The sequence below is a fragment of the Orbicella faveolata genome, unplaced genomic scaffold (assembly GCF_042242905.1).
Source record: "Orbicella faveolata isolate gen_17 unplaced genomic scaffold, um_ofav_v1 contig_12, whole genome shotgun sequence".
In the NCBI taxonomy this organism is placed as follows: domain Eukaryota; kingdom Metazoa; phylum Cnidaria; class Anthozoa; order Scleractinia; family Merulinidae; genus Orbicella; species Orbicella faveolata.
In genome coordinates, this window is record NW_028301539.1 from 28,983,331 (window position 1) to 29,007,156 (window position 23,826).

General features: G+C 39.2%; 2 protein-coding genes and 1 long non-coding RNA gene across 3 annotated transcripts; 2 read left to right on the forward strand and 1 right to left on the reverse strand.

Moving 5' to 3' along the window:
- The first annotated feature begins 334 nt into the window (after positions 1 to 334).
- LOC149117449 (prolactin-releasing peptide receptor-like) lies at positions 335 to 6,163 on the forward strand. Its single transcript, XM_089283203.1, has 2 exons — positions 335 to 1,342; positions 3,278 to 6,163. Exons 1-2 carry the CDS (start codon positions 962 to 964, stop codon positions 3,941 to 3,943), a joined length of 1,047 nt encoding a protein of 348 aa, XP_089139329.1. The 5' UTR covers positions 335 to 961; the 3' UTR covers positions 3,944 to 6,163.
- LOC110053415 (T-box transcription factor TBX15-like) lies at positions 4,873 to 14,920 on the reverse strand. The gene is made up of 8 exons (XM_020759639.2): positions 14,682 to 14,920; positions 14,431 to 14,593; positions 11,531 to 11,632; positions 10,395 to 10,566; positions 9,883 to 10,050; positions 7,100 to 7,164; positions 6,013 to 6,116; positions 4,873 to 5,612 (listed from the first exon to the last, which is right to left on the reverse strand). The coding sequence occupies exons 1-8, from the start codon at positions 14,839 to 14,841 to the stop codon at positions 5,233 to 5,235; spliced, it is 1,314 nt and encodes a 437-aa protein (XP_020615298.2). The 5' UTR covers positions 14,842 to 14,920; the 3' UTR covers positions 4,873 to 5,232.
- Positions 14,921 to 14,991: 71 nt separating this feature from the next.
- On the forward strand, positions 14,992 to 17,804 carry LOC149117450 (uncharacterized). The gene is made up of 2 exons (XR_016205665.1): positions 14,992 to 15,359; positions 17,567 to 17,804. It is a non-coding gene; the product is annotated as an uncharacterized LOC149117450 (long non-coding RNA).
- Positions 17,805 to 23,826: the final 6,022 nt, after the last annotated feature.

The following is a 23,826-nucleotide window of genomic DNA, read 5'->3' on the forward strand; positions in this document are numbered from 1 at the left end:
TGTAGAATTAAAAAACCACACTTGAAATTATTGTTATTCCTATCACGTTCCATTTCTCTAATTTTATTTTTGGAAAGTGATATCATGGACGGAAACCAGTGACAAGTGTTTAATAATCTTTGAGTAAACCCTCCTGAGAAAATAATTAAATTTCCTACGCGAAGAGCGAATTTGAAAGTTTTTCGTTTGACTTACACGTAATTTCAGTTTATCAGCACATGCAAGTGTCTAAGTATAAACTAAAAAAAATTGGCACCGCAGCTTAGTTGTCAGCAAAAACTGGCATTATCATAAAAAAAAAACCTCTCACTGCACTGTACTTATGTGAGACAGAGCCGATAAAGCAATTGTAAACAATGACTGACTTTGTCCATTTGACAATGCTGTGGGGTGGACCTACTTTAAAAGTGCGTTTATTTTTCACTTTATCGTTAGACAAAAGGCAAAGTTGCTGGAGGCTGTTTGGGCGCGTAAAACTGATAAGAGAGAATTGGGTTATTTTTTCAAGTTTCCGCAGTCCCCTTCACTGTTTTTTCATTGTTACATGCTACGGCAAGACTCTCGTGTACAGAGGAAACTGTTTTGGCATAAGTCAGTAAAAACTGCCGTCTCTTTGGAAAAACACCAGCATTGGACTTTTTGGTTATTTGCGTAAGGACTCTCCAAACGGAAACAGTGGAGACTGTGACAGAATTTAATCTATAAAAGTTAATAATATCTTTTTTAGTGCTTCAGTTGTTGAAGGTCTCTGTAATCTTGATGATCAAGGATAGATTCAGTCTAGTATGCTTCGTTCAATTGACGCCAACGTCGGTTTACGGAGATCACAAGGAGTTACAGTCAGATAACTGACTGCATTTATCAACTAACAAAGAGGGCAGAGAAAACGTTCACTGAACAGACAGTGAAGTCATTTTCATTTCATTGAAAGTAGTTTTCATTCATTTCACTCTGATTGAAGATGGGTAACAGCAGGGACTCAGCGCATTTTGACGATGAAGTTCAGCACATGACAACATTCATCTGGCTTTCGTTCGTGTTTGTCTTCGGTACCGCGGGCAATCTACTTTTATTTGCGGCGATTTTACGAAAAAGGAGAATCACTAATGTTACTAACTTACTCAACCTGAATCTGGCAGTGGGAGATTTGATCCGGATTTTCGTGTTTATACCGGTTTATCTAGCTCACTTCGAGTACCATGAATTTCCTCCAGGACTGGGTCTGACTGGCTGTAAAGTTGTATTTATGATTGTGCAGAGCTCCCTAACGGTTTCCATAGTAACCTTGATGTTCATGAGCATGGAAAGATATCAGGCTGTAGTGAAACCACTGAGGAAACAGGTAAGTGAAAAAGCATTGAATTTTAATATAAGGCGTCGTACTGGTCCTGATATGGCGATATTTTTCTTCTTAAAACTATGTCAGACCGGAAGTTCACGCTGATAAAAGTGCGCTTTCCATCCGATTCGTTAAAACGTTTGCAATAAAAGTTTTGCAAGAACCTCACGAACTTCTGCTTGGATTTTGTTTAAAATTTCTGCGGAGTACTTCAGCGAAACAGATGCGATGTACTTGCTAAACGTAACACAAACTTCTGATATTGAATGCACCAAATTTCCACTAAATATTTTCAAAGGCTGAACCTCGTATAACTCGAAAATCAACGAAGAAATCGCTTGAACCAAACATGTGCTTCGCATATCCATGCACAGTCTTAGAAATTGCAAACCACTCTTAATTAATTTTTCTGTTAATATATTTGTAGTTGCTCAATTACTTGAGGATCTCAATGGGTTGGTGGCTTTTATGATGATTTTGGCTTTTTACGGCTAACGGTTAATTCAGTTTCCATAACCCGTTAACGACCAAATGTACACCGAAAAAAAAAAAAATGCCGTTTTTAACCGTTAAATCGGTTTTATGGCTACCATGACGCTAAATGGGTCTTAGTTTAGTTTTTTTTTTTAACCCAACAGATAGATTTCCCCAAGATTAGTACAAAAATGTAGAATATTTTAACTTGGTGCGTGCGCATAAGCCAAATTTTGGGCTTTTTTTTGCGATTGCCCGTTCCGAATGTTTTTTATTGCCCTTTTCCTTCCCTTTTTCTCGGCCCTTTTACTCTCGCTACCTTTTGCGTTTCATATTCTTTCTGGCTGCCCTAAAAAGTTAGGCGTTAGTGATGGGCAAAGCCTGGAAATGGGACCTTGATCAATTTTAGGTATAATGGGCCATTTTACCACCATTTTTGCACCAAGGCTGTTTCGTTTTTCAATTTGCTACGTCAGAATACCGTCGATATCTAAAAACGAGAGTTGTGCGGATAGATCTACTCTAGCTCTACCATCTGCTTACAAAAAATATCTGGCGACATTTAAATTGATGACGTCACAAGTGGTACAGAGAGCACGACCATTAAGCAGCCGTATATGGCTCCTTGGGCGTCAAAGGGTTAAGGTTAACAGAAATCTTAAAAATTAAGAAGGAATCCACCACAAATTCAAGTAACAAGCGTTCGAAAGCTTTTGTACGAAAGTTATTTACAATGTATTGCAAACTTCCGTGCGACTATTTTAAATATCTTCTCAAAAGAAATCATTTCTAAAAACACCAAATGTCAAAAACAAATTTTGAAGTTCATTTAAAACACTTGAAAGTACTGGTGAAATGAAACTGATGATGAAATTTTACCTGTTTTTGCACGATTTTATTTCCTGAACTTTGAAATTTTATTTTCTCGAGTTACCATGGGAAAATGTTTTTGGTGTTATCCGGCAGGCAACTGTCTTATATATTTAGCTTTTTAGAAGATGCAAAAAGGGCTGCAATATACCTAAAGTTATTCTGGTAAAAGGCTTTTGTCCGTTAAAAGCTGAAATTGCTCGATTTCCTTTCGGATTCCGTGTTAACTGCTATCATTTTAAAACGTTAAAAATTAACTCTCATTGTTTAAAAAAGTTAAAAATTTATTTTCATCGCTTTAAACATACTTAAGCTTAAGATCTTAAGACCATTCCGGGCTTGACAAAGATATTACCATAAGAATTGTAGACTAATATAGCTTACAAGCCACAGGCAAGGTACAAAAAAGGCTTGACAAGAGATCTTGAGATTTTCTACTTTCGTGGCTATATACTGTTCTACGGTTACGCCTAACGGCTAATTTTCCGGCCCGTTATACTGACAATTAACCGGTAACTCCATTGAGACCCCCTTAGCTTGCTTGTTGAGATTTCCTACCCAGTGATCTAATTTGGATCTTTCCTTCTTATTCAGATGACAATTCGTTTAGCCAGGTACCTGGTTATCGTTTCGTGGATTATCGGGCTATTCACGAGCTTCTGGTTTGCACTGTCACTTAACCTTGTCACGGACAAGCATGATCTCGTTCACTGCACTTCCCAATCGGATAAAAGCTGGAAAACACACGCACTTCTTTTGATCATCCCAGCCACACAGTGGCTTCCTGGAGTAGTGTTCATGGCAACATACATGAAGATCATCTTAAGACTCCGTAGAAATGGTGTGGTAAAGCCCTGTGATGTCACCCTGAGCTCACAAAATCGTCATCGCAGGAACAAGAGAGCGGTTCGTATCCTCGTCATTGAGGTGGTGTTATTTTTGGGTTGTTTGTGTCCGTTTTATCAGCATAGCTTGGCAATGACGTTTGGTGACATCAGTTCTACCGGCCCGCTGACCGTGGAAGGAATGTTAATATTCTGTTTAATGATGACATATTCCCTGATCAACCCTTTTTGTCACATTGTTTTTAATGCCGAGTTCAGAAGAGAAATTTTCAAGATGGTGTCTCAAATTAAAGTATTTTGCCGCCTGGAGACGAATCGGGTCAGCGAGTGTCCGCATTGTCACCTTCCAGGAACTCATCTGTACCACATTGAAATGCAAACAAATCGGGAGATAACAAATGCTGTCCCAAAATAGTAGCGAATATAAGTTTTCTTTCCTCTGGAGGAGAAATCGTTCAGCCAGTATTTACATTGTCACTGCCAAGCCAGGACTTATACCATAAAGAAATTACCCTGCAGTGCATGCAGGCGTATTTAATTTGGACACGCGAGTGCACATTTTTGTATTAGGTCGACATCTTGGACTTGGCAACTGTGGAGGGTTGGGTGGATGGAAAACTTGCCGAGGGAGTAGTGGAGGGCCTCTACCGGTCAAGCATTTAATTACAATCCAAGAAAACCCAGGTTATCGAGCGGTCCGTTCCTTAAAAATGCCTGCAATGCGAGCTTAAAGAAATGGGAATGGGATATAAATAAAATCGGGAGAGTGATCCTCAGGGCAGGAAGAGGAGATGAAGACAGTTCGTTTTAGCAGTCTTCTTTTCCTATCCACACTAGACTTCATGTTGCTTGCTAAACTGCTCATGAAACAATTGTTTTTAGCCGTATCTTTACTGATCCCATTTCTAGTTTTCTAATGCGTACTTTCAGTTACTGGTGTGGTGATCTTGTAACTTTACCAATTTCAATGTGTTGGGCCGTTTTTGGCATTTATTGTCATAGTTTCCTAGCTGCTTGTTAGTGTCCTATCCCGCCTGTTTAGTAGGAAAAGGATTTTCTTCTCTTGTCGGGTCGGGAATTTAAAAGTTTTAAGTTACTGTTTGATACATAAAGTTTGAAATGTTGGTCAAGCACAGATCGATTTGAGAGATGTTCACTGAAATCTTTAAAACTGAGTTAAAAACTGACACTTGCCCGCAGGAGTATTTCAATATAGCATTGACCAAACAAACTCAAGAATAAAATTCTTCGAACATCAAGTGGCAATTTATTTTGATCGGGACTATCTGCTTTTGATAATTTCAAAGATATCTACCTATTGCATGTATGACAATTACAACAGAATAGATAAACAAAATTTTATTTGTTGGAGGTAGTTCTTTATATTTACAATTGATTCGTGTGTACAATCTCATTTTTTAAACAAACAAAATCATTGAAAGGATTAAGAAAGTTCACGAACCACCATAGTCTGACAAATTACACTGTACAGCAATAAAACTAGGAATATTTACATCAAACAATAAAATCAACTGCATTAATGAATATTACCAGAAGCATATCACCTAGACTAGGTGATATGCTTCTGATATTACCCAATAAAATGTCAATAACTGATCGTCATCGAAATCCACGAACTGTCCAACTCATTCTATAGGAAGTTGTGATAAGTTTTCCAAGCAGACAAGAAAAGAACAAAGATATTCATACTGTATGTGTCGTAAACGCGTGCGTGGTAGCGTAGGGATTTCCTTGGAACCCATTTCCCTGATGACTGAAGCCGTTATCTGATTGGTTGATCACGCCATTTGCCGCGCACGCTGAAAACGGTGACACCGCTGAATGGAACGCGTGACTAAAAGTCCCGAACGTTTCTGTGGCTGAGCAGTAAGGGGTCATATGATACTGTGTGGGCACCATGGCACTATGCGGAAGGGACGATAAACACGCGTGTCCATTAAAAGCGGAGAAAGCTGTGTTTGAGTGACAAGTTGGCGTCTGAGGAGGCATTGTAGGACTCATGGGAACGTTCTGATAAGGAGAAGGTACTGCCACTGTTGCATGCTGGGAGCAAGAACTTTGATCTGACAAAGTAAAAAATTAAAAAAAAAAAAGACTTGCGAACTGTTCTCTGGATACCTTGCTCTAAAGAACTACGCGATGACAATTTTCCTAAATTATCAGCAAAATTTTTGAGTGGAGGCATCGTGGCCGAGTGGTTAGGGCGCCGGACTTGAAATCCCGAGTTGTTTCTCAGTAGACCCTAGTTCAACTCCTCGGTCATGCTTGTAAATAGCCAACTGGTCTGCCTCCTGCCAGTTGGCATTTTTAAGCCTGTTATGTTTAGTTGACGTATTTGTTTCATTCAGTTTAAGTGGCATGCCTATGAACTAACTCGGTGCAGCGAAGCGCATTGACCACTATAAACAACAACAAATATATTTTTTTAATATTTCAAAATGGGTATTGTACCGACGTACTTACCAGGGCTAAGCTGTTCATCTCTTCCAAAATTTGAGTAAAGTAATGTTCTTCCAGAGGCGGGTCTGTAGTAAGAATAGGCTTGCATTATCTCTTCCATGGGATCTCTGTTAATAAATAAAGTAAAATATGATTTGCAACAAAAAAAATAAAATTAATTTCAGGTAATGAATAAAAATTCAGGTAATTTCAGGCATGTTTAATGAAGACCACAATAAGACAGACATTAGTCCTTAATCAGTTTTACAGCTTTGTATATCTGAGAAAATGAGCCTTAATTTGAATTTTGCAATTGTCTTTACGAGTTTTAACACCTTGATAATCTCTTGGTTTTAATAAATGCCGCCTAATCTCTATTCTATTTTAAGTCTCACTTTCAAGATTACATGGATCAACTATGTCTAGAATGTAACATCAAAAGCTTATTTTTGACACAAAAAGCCACTGATAAACATTCATCTGATCTAGAGCGTTTCTGGGCGACGGTTTGCGCTTGAAACACCACTAATTTTAATCCTAACTTAAATTGTATTTCTTTCAGATGACTTGAATAGTTAATGACGTATTTCATATACCAAGTATACGATCGTTTACCCTTGAAACGTATTCGAACTTTAAATAACCCCAGTCCTCTTCGCCATAAAATTAATCAAGCCGTAGACTATATAGCTCTTCCTGGGCCTTGCTGTTTTGGTGTGACATGGGGTACAGATTTTGCCGTATATTTTTTTTATAGTTTGCATTTTATTGCGTGGCGCGCAGCGCGAACAATTACTGCGAGTGAAACAAAATACGGGCGTTAGACAAAGGTGCGTCTCCTACGGGGTTTTTCATTTCCACACTCCATTCTTCGCTCGTAACTAACCGAAAGGGGCTTTAGGTCTTCAAAGGGATAGGCCTTACAAAAAGACTAGGTCCTTTTATATACCAATTCGTATTACCTTAGGTTTACATGGGTTAAGGGTTTCATAAACCGCGCGACACCCTCCCACGATAATTCGAGGACGAGCCCTACCCGGGGAGGGGGGTTGGGGGCTACTCATATATATCAAACATAACACAAATACAATCACCATTGTCGCGCACTAACCTTACTCTGCCAGAGTCTCTGAATCCTTTTGCAAAGGGATTACTGTCGATTTTTAATCGAGTTATCTGAAATAAAACATCCTTATATATTACTGTCCCGGTTTAGAGAAAGAAAAACAAGCAGAACATACACTCGTCTATTTTTAACGGCATTCGCTGCAATTAACGTTTACTAGAAAAAAGGAAAAATGTCAACCCACAGAGTACGAAAAGGCAATTTAGTGCTTCATCTTAACCAAATCAATGTAAGCTAGGGACAAGTTTACCTTATATACCTGTATCATTTATGTAGCGGGTTTTATACGTAAAGAAAGGGGACATCGATTTAGTAGGAAACGTCGAGCTCCATGTATTTAGGATACAATTATTGTATTCCAGAACCAGAATTACGATGGGCTGTAGACTATTTTTAAGGGTGTCGTTAACTGTTTTGTTCAGTATACCAAATGTTCGGCAGTGTCCGTCCTCATCAGAGTGAAAGACGCTGTCCGTTGTTGCTCGCGCTGGAAGCCCGTCGATTTATAATTTAAGGCACGCTCGAAGTGCTTGTTTACGACGTCGCTTCTCTGAAGAGGGACTGTACCTCACCTCACTCCTGGAACGGGGGCGTATTTTACCTCTTTTTAAAATGTGCTCCTTATTTTTAAAGTTACTTGTTAACTTGTGGGTATGAGTAATATTAAAGGCGTTTCAATAGTGTCTTTTTTTATGCTTTTTTTTCAGATTTATGCAATAAATGTGAGCTACTCACTCTGTGTTTTTTTTTTGTTTTTTTTCCATAAGTCGTTTTGATCAAACGCCTTGACGTTTATTCACAAAACAGCATCATAAAACAATTCCATTGTCACGTAAATGCGCCGGTTTGGAGGCAAATGAGTCCGGTCCTATTGCGGCCATTAAGGAAATTGATGCAAAACAATTCCGAGTTCAAAGGGACCGTGTCCATTATCGGTGCATCGATTGGGTAATCAACGAGTAATCGACGGAATAATATGCCGACGGGAATTTGGCTTATTCCGGCCAGGATGTATTTACCGAGAGTGAATTATAAAAACATACTTTTAGCGCCTGTTCAAAGGAAAACACAGTCTCAGCGCCTGGAGGGAAGTTGTTTGTTTTAATGCTTTCGCCACATTTTATTGCACTTATTGCTGGATTAAGCGTGACGTTTGAAAACAGTATCAGACAACCTTGGAAAAAGAAAGAAAAAAGCCAGTTTAAATCTAAGACTTTTTTTAGTTGCTCGATTGAAAACCAAAGGGAGAAGTGGATACGATAGAAACTGCCCACACACAGGCAGTAACTGTGATGAGAAAAACAGACGTTTTTCTTAAAGACCGCGGACAAAAGGAAGTCGTTTAAGGTCTTTAACCTTGTAGATGACCGCTCCGATAAAAAGTGTAACTGCTCGACTTGTTGCTTGGATGGAAAGCAGTTGGTCAGTCACCAACATTTTGTTTTCCATCTCTTGGCCGATCTTTAGCCAATCTTCCCTTCAGCATTCAGTGAACTTCGAAACAGTATTGCGCGCTCATATACAATATTGTTTATGAAGCTAGGAGTCTGCGCATAAAAATGAATTGATGAGTGTCGGTTCTGAAACGTTCCTAAATGCTGTTTACTTGAGTGAGCATGAAATTACATTAATCAAGTCTATTTTTGCATACTTTCCAGTTATTTATGGTTGAGGTTGAATAAATACAGTATAGATATAGCGGTGATAAGCCTGTTGTTGTTGCTCTTGTTAATGAGTTCTTGTTCCGTTGTTCTTTTTCACTAAAAGATGGTACATGACTGAGCGAATACCCCTAACATGCGTTAACTATATGGGGGCAATTTTTTTAAAGTTATTTTTTTGGTCAACCTTTCAGATATGCATGCGTACTCTTTTGATTTAATGATGTCACATATCGCTCAGTCTGCAAAACATGTAGTTCTTTAATTAAAGGTCATTAAAATAACTGATGCATCTTTAACTTTTCTAGCCTTATTTACTTTACTTTACGTTGATTCTAAACTATACTACCGTACCAAGTAATGCTTAAATACATCAAAATGAATATCTCCAACAAATTGTAACCACAGAAACAAAACCAATTTCAAAGCGCCCTTTTAATTAAATAGTAAGTTGTCACGAAGAAATCCTACGTTTCTTGTTAGCTTGTTAGATTCTAAACTACACTACCGTACCAAGCAATGCTTAAATACATCAAAATGAATATCTCCAACAAATTGTAACCACAGAAACAAAACCAATTTCAAAGCGCCCTTTTAATTAAATAGTAAGTTGTCACGAAGAAATCCTACGTTTCCTGTTAGCTTGTCAATGACTGTTGGCAAACTTTCAAGCTCTAGAATTTGTTAAGTATTGGGGCCGTCTATAGATCAGTAATTAATTAGGCGCGGGTAGCAAACAAAACGATCAAAAAGGCGCGTTAATCGATAATATGTGTTCAATGGTTTGCTGTAAAAACTTCAGAAGAATATTAAAATTTCAGTAGGCCGACGTTTCAATGTTTTAAGCGTGCACCATTTTCAAGGTACATCCACATACATAATCCTCTTCGTGCCTTAGTGGCACATAACGCCGTAAACATTCAAGTAGGATTCAAGATAGATTCATAAAACTACATCCTATTTCTGTGTTTAAAAGATCAATAACTCAGTGATAACTGTCTTGTGCCAAAAAAAAAATTACAGGAACTTTCTTTTCAAGAACGGTTGATCAAGGCAATGTCGTTGATATTGTTAAAGTTAAATAAAGTTAGTTTCATAAGATGATACCTGTTGGTTCTGGTACGCCGTTACCGTTGTAAAAACCGTATCTGGAAATAAGAACGTCTTTTTCAACGACGAAGGTCTCTCCACGTCTACAGTGACCATGTCCGAGGTGTCTTTTTTCTTGATGATATGAATTCTGGGCTGGTATTTGTGCATGGAGTGCAGAATTATCTATAAATTGCAAAAAACGAGTGGTCAAGGAAAAAGAAACTGAAAATTGGCCATTTTTAACCAGAAAATATATCCTCTTTTTGTTTATTTTGTCCAAAACGGTCATTGACTGACGCCCTTTATTGTCTGGAAGAGTGTTTAGGGAAATTGTAAAACACATCTGTACCCGAGTGAAGAGGCACTGTGAGAGTAAAGTGTTTTGCCCAGGAATACAACGCAATGTCTCCGGCCAGGGCTCGAACCTGGATCGCACGATCCGGAGTTGAGCGCACTAACCATTAGGTCACCGCGCCTACATGGGCCGGGTTAACTATTCTTCAATATATTTTATTCCAAGTACTTACGTGTCCTTGTTGATCAAGCTCGTTATTGGTCAGTTTGACTTTGTCGAACGATACTACTTGTCTCATCCAATCTTCACCAAGCGCGGGAGAATCAGGGTGAATGTACACGCGGCCTGGCATGGGGGCGTCAGCATTTCCCGCCACTACCCACTTAGAACTGTGATAAGCGTATCTGTTGAGTTAACGTCATTCCACTGAAATAGAACCTGCACTGATATTTTTGTCTATTGATTGTTTATATTATAGGAACTTAAATTTTGAAATAAAAATGAGGGGTCCCCTTGTTCGTTTAGGAGCGACAGCACCTTGTTTATACCCAATAAATCCTTATAATGGCACCATGATTGTAGTCACGATTACTTGCTAAATTCACTTTTCCGACGATTGTTTCTTGTTCTACACTGAGAATTGGTCCATATTTATTTTACATAGAGAAATTTATTACTCAATTCAAAACAACAGAAAAAAAATTATAGGTCGCCATGCTCGTTTTCGAGAAAATGACGATTTACCTCTATGGCGAGAAGAAAAAAACCGCCATTTTTTAATGCGCGCGCTAATCACGCGTGAAATTATACGTAGTAGGGATGCGCAATGCAATACTGGGGAATGACCCTAAGACAACATTATCATTATTATTATTATTATTATTATTATTATTACTATTACTATTATTATACTTCTTAAGGAAATGCAGTACATTAACACTTTCGTGACACAGAAAATCATCAGATACACTAGTTTACGTAATTACCGCGTGGGACCCCAAGAAATAAAAAGAAAATTCTTTGTAAAGACTACTTGGACGTCACAACGTATAAGGTTTTTAGGTAAATTATTTCATGGACTAGAGCTACTACACGTAGTGCTCTACAGTCAAAAATTCACTTTTTAATGTCTCCATCTTGATGTTGCAGGCGCACGGTCATGCATCAGCCTAATTGTCGTGTGGGAACCAAATAAAGCGAGAGCCGCAGCATGCACTACCAAGTCATAATTTGAGCATCGTTGTGACTAGCAAAGTTGTAGAATCCCCATGATATAGTTTGCAAGACTCCAACTGAAGTGCAAACTTGTCCATAGTCACTATGTATTTTTAACCCTCCCCTCCTCTCCCTGCGTGCGTTATTTCTCACCTGTAGCGTTTGTTGTCCAGCGGTACCACGTCCATCATAAGCATGTAGTAACTTTTGGGATCCAGTCCACTCACTTTGACTCGGATGGCGGGAAACATGCGCCTGGCACAAAAAGAATCAAAAAGCATCTTTTTATTTCACAACTTTTTTGTTCGAACGCTAAAGCTAACCAAAGCTTCAAATAACATCAGTTACCAAGCTATTTCAATATAACTAGGGTATCTAAAAGATAATAATGCTGCGGCACATTCTATTGATAGTGACATATTTTACGCAGTGATTCATCTACAACTTCATGCATGATGACACATGGATGGCGAGGTGTGACAAGGGATCGTGACAAAAAAGCACATAGTGATCTGACCCATGTCTGAACATAAAAAGATACACATCAATCTCCCCTTTACTAGATCTCGAAAATCGAAAGATGTGGAAGTTGTAAGAGCAGAAATCTAACTTATAAATTCTGTATTGATACGCATTAAACGTCTCAAGACTGTTGACAGACTGTGTCGAGGACGCGTCCATCGCGATGTGTGAAAATTCTAAAGCTTTAGCTTAAATTCATGTTTGGATGAAAAGAAATAGGTCGCAGCATATATGAAATTAGCGTGTTTGTTCTACGGTTTTCGTTTGTTTTAATTATTCTGCGAGCTTTAGGAGCGACGATTTCTCTTCATTTAAGAATTCGGCCAAGTAGGCGAGACTGCTAAGAAATGACATACTAAGTTTAAAATTAAGATGTCACAATTAATCGTCCAGATTTACAAACTTTCACATACTGCATGCATTAAGAACAAAAGCAAGAGTTGTGAAAGCAGGCACAATCTCCTTCACATCGTTTTACAGGTAAATCAGAGCAAAACACAACCACTAATCTTTCTCACTGGAATCCATGCGAAAAGGCGTCCTCCTGTAGTTCGTGGCGCAACGCACTCTGGTAAAAAGTGGCGCAGTGCATTCTGGTTAAATGCGATGCATTCTGGTAAAAAATGATGAATTCGAGAATTTGGATCCCCTTTTACATATTCTTCTTAAATCCTGTTTATGTTGCTACTCGCTCGCTACGCTCGCTCCGCAGCAACAAATATGTGTAAAACAACTTTGAAAAAGTTCACAGCCTCGTATCATGGTTTATGCAGACTCATTCCCACAGGTCGCAATGCTTTTGGTTAGCATGAAGGGATCGAAACTTGACAACGTTTTCAGGGGCAAATCATTAACAAAAAAAAAGAATCAACGGTCAATCTCGTTTCTACCGCAGGCCGAAAGTATGACGTTTAATTTTTAGAATTAAAATGATTGAAAGCGCGCAAAAGTTCTTCTTTTTATATGGGACATGACATTCAATGTCACCAGTTCTCGTCCAGAAACAAAGTAACAACGACTGGGAAATCTTATACGTGTTGCGCACATCCTCTCTACTTGACACGGCTTCTGTGAGTTGACATATTTCATTTCACGACCTTTCAGCTTGCTTAATTAGGACATTTCTCGTGCTGTTTACAAGCTTGTTTAGTTCTATAATCATTCCACATAACCTTTACCACAGCAATAATTTATGTAATTTCTTTCAGTACTTCTTGGTAATACAGTTAGTTGCATATGATTGAGCTGATCAAAGGCCGGACGGATATAGAGACGAACTCGCGGCATTAGAAAATCTAAGTCCATTTGATAGGAAATATTTCAACCACAAGGGATATACGGGCTTAAGGTTATCGCGACTGGCTTTGAGATGGAACAGCTTTTTTGAAGTGCGAAGTACTCCAATCATTGCAGAGATGATTTCATCATTTAAACTGTTTCGACTGATAAACCTCACTAAGGCGGGCAAAAATAGAAATTCGCCCGTCACTTCCAAGACAAATAGGGTACAACTTTTTGGTTGATGATTTCGATACGATAAGTGCTTTTAATAAAGGCCCATTCAGAATAAAGTCACAAAGGAATTTTGTAATCGAGCCAATGATTCAAATTAAATTTTATTACGACATGCAACAAATCTCGGAAGCTTCATCCGCTGAAACCTATTGACGTAGACCATGCATCGTGCAAATGATATTTTTCTTTCCCTTGGAATACGTTTAGTACATCTCATGAGCATTTAAACTAAGCGCGGAATTTATTAACAGAGTATTTAAGGACTTTTTGTAAAATAAACCAGTGCCATTGGACATTTTTTTGTTAACTCGTGGGCAATTAAGCAAATGATTAAATGTTACGCTTTAATTTGTTTTCGTTTCTCTTTGATCTTGTCCTCACTCCGACGTTCTGGAAACAAAGCCTTTCTTTCCAGCATCCATGACTAGAAGCAACTAGCTAGGTAGGTAGGTAAAACTTAATTTATGCAGGGTGACCTCACAGTGACGAATTTTTTTTTTTTGGCGCTATCATCGCTTCGACAACGCAACGATACAGAACGCAGAAGTGTGTAGAACGGAAGAGCTTAAAACCTCTTATCAGTTGTTTATATCCTTGAGAAATCCCTACTATTTCCGAGCTTTCGCAGTTCAAGCGATCAATTGTACAGTAACAACAATAGACGCTTCGAAGGTAAATGATTCCTTATATTGTGACTACGTACACAAGGATTCGCGAGGCTTCCTTCTCTAGCTTTTTTGAACAAAATTGCGCGCGACACTTCCTATCTACCGATCATTCCTTTCGTGGGATTCATTCAGCGAAGAAACGCCCAAATGAACGTCCAACGGCATTTTTGTTTCTCGTTGGACTTATTTCCGTCAATATTTGCCCGCGTAGTTGTTTATTAGGATTAAAAGACCACTCCAGAATACTGTGCGATGGAGTCACGTCAGCGGTCCTCAAGCCAATATCTTTTTAAGTCCACCTCCTAAAGACACTAGTAGAAGTTTAAAAGCTCTTGTCACCTCGCCTACCTGCCTGCTTTGGTAATTATCATTTCTGTGCCCAACTCAAAGAAACGCTGCCACAAATCCCTCATTTGCAGCTCAATAGTGATGTCTTCACATTCCAATGTTTCTTCAGACCCAACACGACTCTGCATGGCTTGCATTGAGCCTAGAGCTTCGGTGGCCAGATCTGAATACAGAGAAGGTAGAAACGGCGAAGTTGGAGGAGGAATTGAAATACGCGTGAGTTCGACCACCCGATCGTCTAGGAAACTTACCTTGTTCAGAGTTGTCTGGTGATCCACGACCTGTCGAAGCTGCCATTCTTGTAGATAATGCCTCCTGGTTTGTATTTTCGGGAGATATCAGCGACTCAACGGAGAAGGCGTTCGCTCGAGAAGATAGATTCCCATTTACGTGTGATCTGGTGTGATGCATGACAGTTTAAAACTATGATTGGCTTTGGACCGCTACACAGCGAGTCGGGACAAGAGTGAAAACGACTTTACAAGATGTCTAATTTAAGATGGAGGCTATCTTCTGATTATATCAATTAACCGTGATAATTAGATTTATTATATACCACAGTCATCACTCTGCTCGGAAATACCAGAGAACGTTCCTATGACGAGCAACATAACCTTCATCAAAAGTGCCGCCGTATCCACCCGTGGATCGTGGGAATACGAGCCTGTTATCGCCCGGTTACTCTCCAATCACCGGCCGACTGCTTCAGCATGAAGTTTCCGGTGTTTAGCGTAATTAGCCAGACAAAACAGAGAGACCAGAAGTTTCCATGAGCGATGACGAAACATTGATTTCACCGCATAAGGACGGGACACCAGACAGCCGGCAAAGCGATAATTTGAAAACAACACTTTTGAACAAGCTGTTATCCCGCTAAAATAACTCCTGGAAACCTCCAATGGTGTTATTCTGCCATCAACTCTTTTCCTGTAAGTATTGGATTATATTATTTCAGACGATTATTGTTCCAAGCAGAAATGAAATCATTAAATTGTTATATGAGTAATTTTTTCCTGATGACCCGCAAGTCTCTGTAATACTGTCCGTAACTTTTCTTAAATGGTTTTCCATATGAGCTTTGACACGACCAGATTTCTGCGAAAATGATTTCAGCTCAAAATTGTACGTTTTAAAACCATCATACTTACTCAAAGCTATGATTGTTTTTTGTAGGAAAACAAACTCTTATTCCCTTCAAGTGTTTATATTGTTCCTCCTCGTCGCTCATATGGACTCAGGGCAACGGTGATTGCCCCCGGCGATGTGTTTTTTTGTCGGCAAGTCAGGCAATTGAAGTAATTAATCGTTGCGTTATACATTGTCGCTCGCGCAGGAGTGATAATGGACAACATAATGGTTTGTGGCGTGGAAATAGAGTGCCAAATTGTTGACGGAGTCGATTTACCCTCACAAAAACCTCTTTTCAACAAGCTCTCACCATTTAGTCCGCTTTCAAAATATTTTTGCTGGACACAAGTGGCTTAAAAAACATTAGAAACCCCTTGAGTAAACCCGTGTGGTTGGCGGTGTTGCTGAAATGAAAGACGCCACAGATGTTTCATGTCCAATAACATATGTTTTTCGTTTGAACAATGCATAAATGTAAAATGAAAATATCAACTCCTCTCAAACAAATAGACTAGTTCGACGATTAACTGGAGTTGCACTTAAAGATTTGCAATTTTCTCAGTTCATATTAGACAGTGGACCAAACAATGCATCTTATTCAAGATTAAAACTCGTTCTTTCTTCCATTCCTTTGAAATTCTTGCACCGTCTGAGACTTTTGATACATTCACCTCATTGACACTGAGTGGTACTGGCAACTTTGCGGAAATTTGGTTTCCAATGTGAGGCGACTACCGGAAGAAAAGCCTGTCAGTTTTCCTTGAAATTTAGATCAAATCAAAAATCACAGAAATGAAATCTTAGTTTTGAAAGTCAGTGTTTTAATACATCGTAATTCTCGATTACTTCTTTATTTGTAAAATATAATTAAATCTCAGAGGGCGTATACGTCTAATCGAAAACGATACATATCTGTAAGACGCTGCCGAAATCCGAGAATTAATTATAAGTACTTAGAACAGAATGACTGATTTGTTTTCTCCGTTACAGGTGAGGCATTGCAAGCAGTTCACTGGTAACAGAGAACTAACTTGTTGTTCGGAGAAATTGAAAAAATATAATGGTGACAAAGTTTCCTGTAAAGTTATCTATTTCAATACAAATGTTTCAGACCAAGTTTACTTTGGGTCTTGAGAATTGTTGTCATTTGGAATTTACACCTTTTTACTTCATTAACAACGCGGAAAAAGTTGCAAACAAGACTCCTAATGTTATTAAAGTTGTCCATTCATCCCTTAATATGCTATTTTCCGTGAGAACAAGATAATCGTTTCCTATCAGACAAGGATTAGTCTGTCGGCAAACAGCACACTCGACAAATTGTTAATCACTATATTCTGCACGATTTTTGGTATGTCAACCAAAAAATGATAAGAGAACACAATTGGAAAAGGCGAGATGATCATGTGCGTATTAGCTGGGTGAATAACTTTTTTTCTTAACTCTACTAGCCTGCGTCGCAGACGCTACCTACCGCGGGTTATTTACAGGGAAATTTCCGTCACTCTGCGACGCAAGCCAGAGAATTGGTTTATTTGTATATAATAATTATGTACGATGTAATTGCAATCAAAATTTTTCAGCGCGGTAGTTTTCCCAAGTGAACGACGGAATCGCCATACCACATGTGCTGCTTGTCTTTATAAATGTAGAAATAAGTCTTCTTCATTTTTATTATGTCACACATTCCAGTCAATTTTCATCAGAATTGTATAAAACAGAAACTAACTGATAAATTGTAAATTGTAACTTTGTAACGTTTACTCTCTTAATTTCCGGCTGCTGAAGCTGAACTAGAACGGTGCCCACAATCTGCCCAGTTCATTATTTTACAACAAACTCGCACACGCTGAGCAAGATGTGGACAGGACGTACTAAAAGATATTTTGTGTTCTCTTTCACTTGTGACATAAATCTTCATTGCTTGATTGCTATTTTCTTGTAATTAGTCTGTAAATACCTGTGATTGATTCGCCCGACTTTAATTAAGACCCTTTGGCATTTGCAGATCCCTTGCCCGGGTGATCACCCAGCGGTAGTGTTAAAGGCAATTTATGGATAATCCATGAAGAATAAACTGCGTACCCTCACGGACAAGATTATCACCGGTTTAACAGCTTGTTTTATTTACCTGACTCTGCTCTCTATGAACCTGCAGTGTAAACCTGCCACACACGAGCTGAAACAACACAAAAACTGTAGCTCCTACATCGTATTGAAACATCATTACAAGCTTTTGATGCATATTGCACGTGTAGAATCTGTGTGAATAGTCTGCTACTTTCATTAACAGTTGATGAGGTATTCTTTCGTGATTTTTTAGCATGGGATTAGACGCAGGTTCACGGATGGCTAACGAGATATAACTGCACGGCCGCGGATTACCTCAAGGAAAGCAGTCCTCGCGTGTAAGGGTTGTACTCTCTCGTTCGTCCACGCGTGCACATGTAGCACCTCCCTCTGTAGTGTTGGTCATAACTTTTCTAATTGATTTAAATTCAGCATCCTGCACTCTATTGCAAAGCCTATTTTCTTTTCACATAGACGGTATGGCTCTCTGCCAAGCAAAAATGAGGTATCTATGTACCTGCATTACGTTAAATTCCCTACATGGAAGTGGCACTGATGCGGGAGTACCGAAAGCTTCAAAATGCTTCGTGATTAATTCTGAACCAGATTGAGCTTTGAAAGGTTAAAATACAATAGGGAAAACCACGACGACAATGGCAGCGGTAACGTTGCTAAAGCCTGGTTTTCACTAGCGACGCAAGTACAAGCGCAAGCACAAACGCAAGCACAAACGCAAGCACAAACGCAAGCACAAACGCAAGCACAAACGCAAGCACAAACGCAAGCGTTGACCCAAGTGAAAACGAAACTCGACGTAAGCACAAGCACAAGCAAAATCATCCAAACTTTCCGCCACTTTAGAAAACTGTTTAGGCGCGAGGTAATCTGGATCCAGTGTTTTCAGTGGCCAAACACAAGCACTTGTGGTAAATATCCTTGTGCTTCTGTTATGCCTGAGCGGTATTTCGTTTTCACTTGTTGCAGCGCAAACGCAAGTATAAGCGTCGCAAGCACAAGAAAAACAAAAAATTTTGATCCTTGTGCTCGTGCTTGTGCTTATGCCTGCGTCAAGGTGAAATAAGAATTATTGTGTTTGCGCTTGTGCTTGCGTCGCTAGTGAAAACCAGGCTTAACGAAACGCAGCTCGCGTCCGAAACTAGATCTGTAAAAGTTTAGCGCACACGCGCGAGCCTCACGCCTTTAACTGCCTCTCGCTACTCACCATTGCGCGTGGCCGTCGCCGGATATCTCGAGAAGGGAAACAGACATAGTATTACAGTGTGGAAGTTACATAGAAAATGTTCATTTTCCTTTCAAATACCGCCTTGGGGTGGCGTGGGGGTGAGAGCTTAATTCAGTAAACCACAAAGCAGATAATTAGAGTAAGAAATCTATTTAGGGGCCATTTTCCAGGGTTAAATCCTAGGAGGGGGTAATCGAAACGGTGTGGGGTTAGGTTCAACTTTAGCCTGCAGAACAGGAATAATTTTTTTGCGTATTTTAGGCGAACAGATATTTTAGGCGAACAGAGCGCACGAGCCTCTGTTCGCCTAAAATACGCAAAACAAATTACGCATGTTCTGCAAGCTAGTTCGACTTAAAGATGTTGTGCGTGTTTTAAACTAAATCCGAAGATTGGAAGGCTTCTTTGCGTGTCGTAGCTGTAAATGTCCTTTGTGAGGGCAATCCAATCTATTAGCATAATGGGACAAATAATTGTGTCTTAGAGCTAGGAAATTTCGAAATTTTCACCAGAATGCTGTCCTTTTTCCCATTTGTTTTGTCTGCGATAAAGCAGTCAAAACAGTCTGGGAGAAACAAAATCGGTATTGTTTAGATCTGGAACCGGATAATAATATTCTAGCTATTTTACTTTGTCAATCTGTATCTTTTCCCCTCATGCTATAATATGAAGGGAGGTTTCTTTTATCTGTTGAGGGGTGAACTAATCAAAATAGGTCAAAATAAGACGACTGAGACAGTGTCAAGCCCGAGATTAGTTAATTTGAATACTTACAAACTTGTCAAAGTTTGCTTTACTCAGTCACTATGGGAGCAGCAACGCCCTATATCCGTACTTTTTAAAAACAGTTTAACTAAATTAGATTAAATAAGAATTTACGTACATTTTCTCTAGCTTTGAACAATCCGACGTTTATTTAAACTCGCTTAGCCTTGAAGACTTGGCGTTTATATTTGACTCCTTCCGAGTTAATTTAAGCCCGGTGTTCACTTCAAAACAAGGGATTTTATTCGTTATTTTTGGCAGCAATATACTGTTAGACATCCATCATACCTAAACTGGTTTACTACACCTCTCATACAAACTGTACGTTGGAGAACCAGCGTTTATTCAGCGCCTGAAGCTCAGGGTAAAATTACTAACTGCACAAGAGGACTAACTGCATAAGGGGCTACAGGAGTGAGGCAGCAATTTTAATTGCTTACGCGACAAAAAGTGCCCGCATGAGTATGTCCAACGTTTAGTTTGTAATCATGCTTTTCACTGTTATTGATATTCATCTCAGTCGAGTATTCATATTTTTAACACATTTTTAATTTAATTTTGAGTTGACTTCCATTCTTGTTAGATTAGATACATCTTTCCAAAACAAAGTATATCATACTTAGTGGCGTTCTACTGACTGTTTAAGGATCATTTCCCATCATAACATGAGTAAGAAATCTTTTTGTTAACCTGCGTATACCTGTTCTTTTGAGAAGTACCGCGGCTTTAACAGAAGCGCAAATATTTAAGTAGCTGTTCTTTTTTAATTTCGCCGATCCTATTTGGGTAATTTCTTTTTCGTGACTAGTTTGTTCCACTAAAGGGGGACAGTTTCTTTCTCGGATATGAAGTAGAATTTGAACCGTACCAGGAACCACTCTCCTCAAACAAATTGTTCAGTTTCTATTCTAGTGTTCAGCACCAACTAATACTGGCATATATAGGCAACCTTGCAAAAGTTTTTTCTTTTCTTTTGTTTTCCACTACAACGGCGTGAACGGAAAATAAATTAAGGTTGGAATCAAGTCCTATCTGTCTTGATCTTCTAGACAAGGCGATCGGTTTAAAATTAGATTTTTAGATACTGTCAAGAAAAGGTAAGAGTTTCTTTTTCTTATATTAGGTACATTTAATTGCAGGTACAAGTTTCAAAAACACAGTTTAACATCGTTGGTTTGGCAAGGCCCTTTCTGAAGCACTGAGCAATGAGGAAAGTGCATGACTCTGGAGAAAACAATCAAGTTAATTTAATATCTGGTCTAAGAGTTTACCATAAAATGTGTGGCAATGAGTGAATCAGGGAGAAAGAATTTTACTGTTTGCACTCTTCTGACTAATCACTCGAGATCAAAGGATTGACACTCGTGACACTGCTAACTCTGATGTAATCATAACAAGTACATACTAAGCCACTGTCGTGCATCTTAAGTTTTCGATAAAAACACATTCGGTGAAAACAATGGCGCAGATCGTGATAACAACCATCACTTGTAAAAAACGAACACGAAAAATTGTTGAAATAACAGGCCGCTAAGAGTGAGTCGGCTTACATGTGTGCCCGAGGATCAAACAATATAATATAAGAACACTGAACGAAAATATGCAAAGACTAAACTTAAAATTCCTTATAGAGCTGTTTCCGGGCGCGGTCCACTGATTCCAATCAATTCGTTTCGTAATTACTGCTTACAAGTATAGACACCCCGGGGGGGATTCTTTGGGAATTTCTGGGTGGGGATGTGCCGCTGGGACCCTGGAACCCTTTTACACTGTCATTAAAATCGTGAGTTACAGTCATTTTAAAGAACAGTTTGAACAGTGGAATTTTTTTTTTAGCATAGCCAGAACTGTAAGTTATAGTTATGAAAGCACGTTGTTTACTTTCATTAAACTGAGCGTTGATCGCAATTTTCTTTCAGGCCATGATCAAAGATCGATTGTTTGAAGGTGAGCCCAAAGGATACCGCAAAAGTAATTTGCACATATGGTTTTCTTATATAATTCTGATTACAAACAATTGATTCGCCAATTCAACTGAACGACTCAATCGAAGTGATCATTAGCAGACGGGTAAATATAATTATCCAAACGAAGTGTAATAACGCAAAAAGATGATTTAAATAAGTCAAAAGCCAAATTCACTTCACTTACAAAAGGCATGGCAAGTTGATTGTTTCCTGTCTACAAACAAAACAAGAGTGTCTTTTTGCCCATTGCTATAAGGCATAGAGAATAAGAGCAATGCGGCAATTTCGTTGGTTTCTATTCTTGCACCCTTAAACAAACAAAGTTTTATGTATCAAAAGACCCTTGAGACAGGCTTGATATCCTTGAGAACAATATAAACGATTAGAAGATTAACTCATATACAGATATATATGCGGTACAAAGACTAGAAATCGCCACGATTCATAATATTCAGTTTGTCGCGTCCAGCTCACGAGTGATTTTACCTGACTACACAGCCATGAACTATAATCGAAAAACACTTCGTTTTCAGAAGTCGCGCGATTTCGCCAGACGTAAAAACGACGTCGAAGACAAAATGTTGAACACTAAATTGAAAGTCATGGAGAAAGAGGAGAGAACTGTCCGGCAGAAACTCTACGAGATACGCCGTGAAAAGTACTCCCGAACGTTTTACAAGGGCCCAGAAAGGCCAAAATTTGTGGACGTTAATGTTTGCGAGACTGAAGAGGACGACAGCAACAAGCTTAACTTGATAACAGCCTCTGGCGTGGAGCGTACTAAAAACTATTTGAGACGAAAATCGATTGCGGTGGAGGAACTAAACCCCGGGCAAATCGTACGTGTTTGCGTCTCCTCGAAACTCGAAGACAAAGTAACAGGCGATGAAACTAGCACTCCATCAACCTCACTGCCTCCAATTATTAAAGCGCCCTCTAAAAAGAGAAGACATTCTGTAGCCATTGTCACTAACATCGAGCAACATAATAACATGGCGGATTTGTTTGCATCAGTGACAAGCTACATGCAGTCGATTTCGGAGGAAAGTGAAGGAGCCAACATTTGCAAAGATGACCTATATTTTGGACGCAAAACTGAAGAAAAATATTCAGAAACGACATTCAATGAGAGAAGTGGACTGAACGCTAGACAAACAGATGACCTTGTTACTTGTTGCTCTGAGAAGCTTCGAGATTTAAGGCTGCAAACTACAGTTGAAGAAGTTGAAACAAAAAACAAAAATGATTGTAGTTCAAATAGAAATAAAACCCATGGCTTCCGCCAGAAAGCTTTGGGTGAAGATGATGCTATTGCCAAAGTTTTGAAAGCAGATGTTAGCAAAACTGAAACAGGTTGTAATTCTTCTACATCTGTGTCGTCTCCTCCTAAGAAGAAAGTAAAATCCACTCGCCGAGCAAACGGTGATTTTTCATCTAATTTGCGAACTCAGAGCAGTAGAAGCTACAGGGATAGCAGTCTTCAGGAAAGAGCCACGTTCAGAAAATGCAGCACGCCAGTTCCTGTGTTATCGAAAAATCATTCAAGGATGCGATCTGTAGACACTTCAGCCGCAGCCTATGAGGGAGCAGCTATGGGTCACAAGCAAAGAATTCGCAGCCTATCAGTAGGGAGCGAGCACCAAGCATCCGTCCTTACGGAGAAAGAAGCGCAGATGGCCGAACAAGTTATTATAAGGCAGCTTGAAATCAAACAATGGGCTGAAAGAATGAAAAAGCTTTCCCTGCAGCATTTCGGTGACTCGAAAACCACGCTGAAAATCCCCCGAAAGCAGAGTTGTACCTCACAGTACGCACGTAGAAGATTGGAAGATGCAACATCTTACGACACTAACAACAGCATGGAGGGAGCCTCGAGACCAGGGATAGGCCGTAGACTCACACATAACCCACAGCTGTTGAGAAAATTTGTTAAAGATCATTGCAAATATGACAGGGGAAAAACCGTCATGGAAAAAGTTTTATGCGAGCTATCAGGGGACATGCCTGCCTGTAGATATCTCCGATGCGGCGACAAAGTTAGTGAAAGTAAAGACAAATTGTAAGGAGAGAAACTAATGACACACAGCCCATGTTTGGCCAGAACTCGACAGAGAGTACAATAGACGTTCCACATATATTCAAGTTGCTTTAAAAATGCAAGAATTTGAAGAAAAAGTCATTTTTGTTAAGTATATTCCATTTATATTGTTAAGTGAACGCAAG

What these genes read in the sequence shown, in the direction of transcription:
- LOC149117449 (XM_089283203.1), top strand. Translation starts at nt 962, where the DNA reads ATGGGTAACAGCAGGGACTCAGCGCATTTTGACGATGAAGTTCAGCAC. An exon ending in TGAAACCACTGAGGAAACAG is followed by an intron (nt 1,343 to 3,277) that starts GTAAGTGAAAAA and finishes CTTCTTATTCAG; the next exon opens with ATGACAATTCGTTTAGCCAG.
- LOC110053415 (XM_020759639.2), bottom strand. Translation starts at nt 14,841, where the DNA reads ATGCATCACACCAGATCACACGTAAATGGGAATCTATCTTCTCGAGCG. An exon ending in ACCAGACAACTCTGAACAAG is followed by an intron (nt 14,594 to 14,681) that starts GTAAGTTTCCTA and finishes CTCTGTATTCAG; the next exon opens with ATCTGGCCACCGAAGCTCTA. An exon ending in AGAGACTCTGGCAGAGTAAG is followed by an intron (nt 6,117 to 7,099) that starts GTTAGTGCGCGA and finishes ATTTATTAACAG; the next exon opens with AGATCCCATGGAAGAGATAA.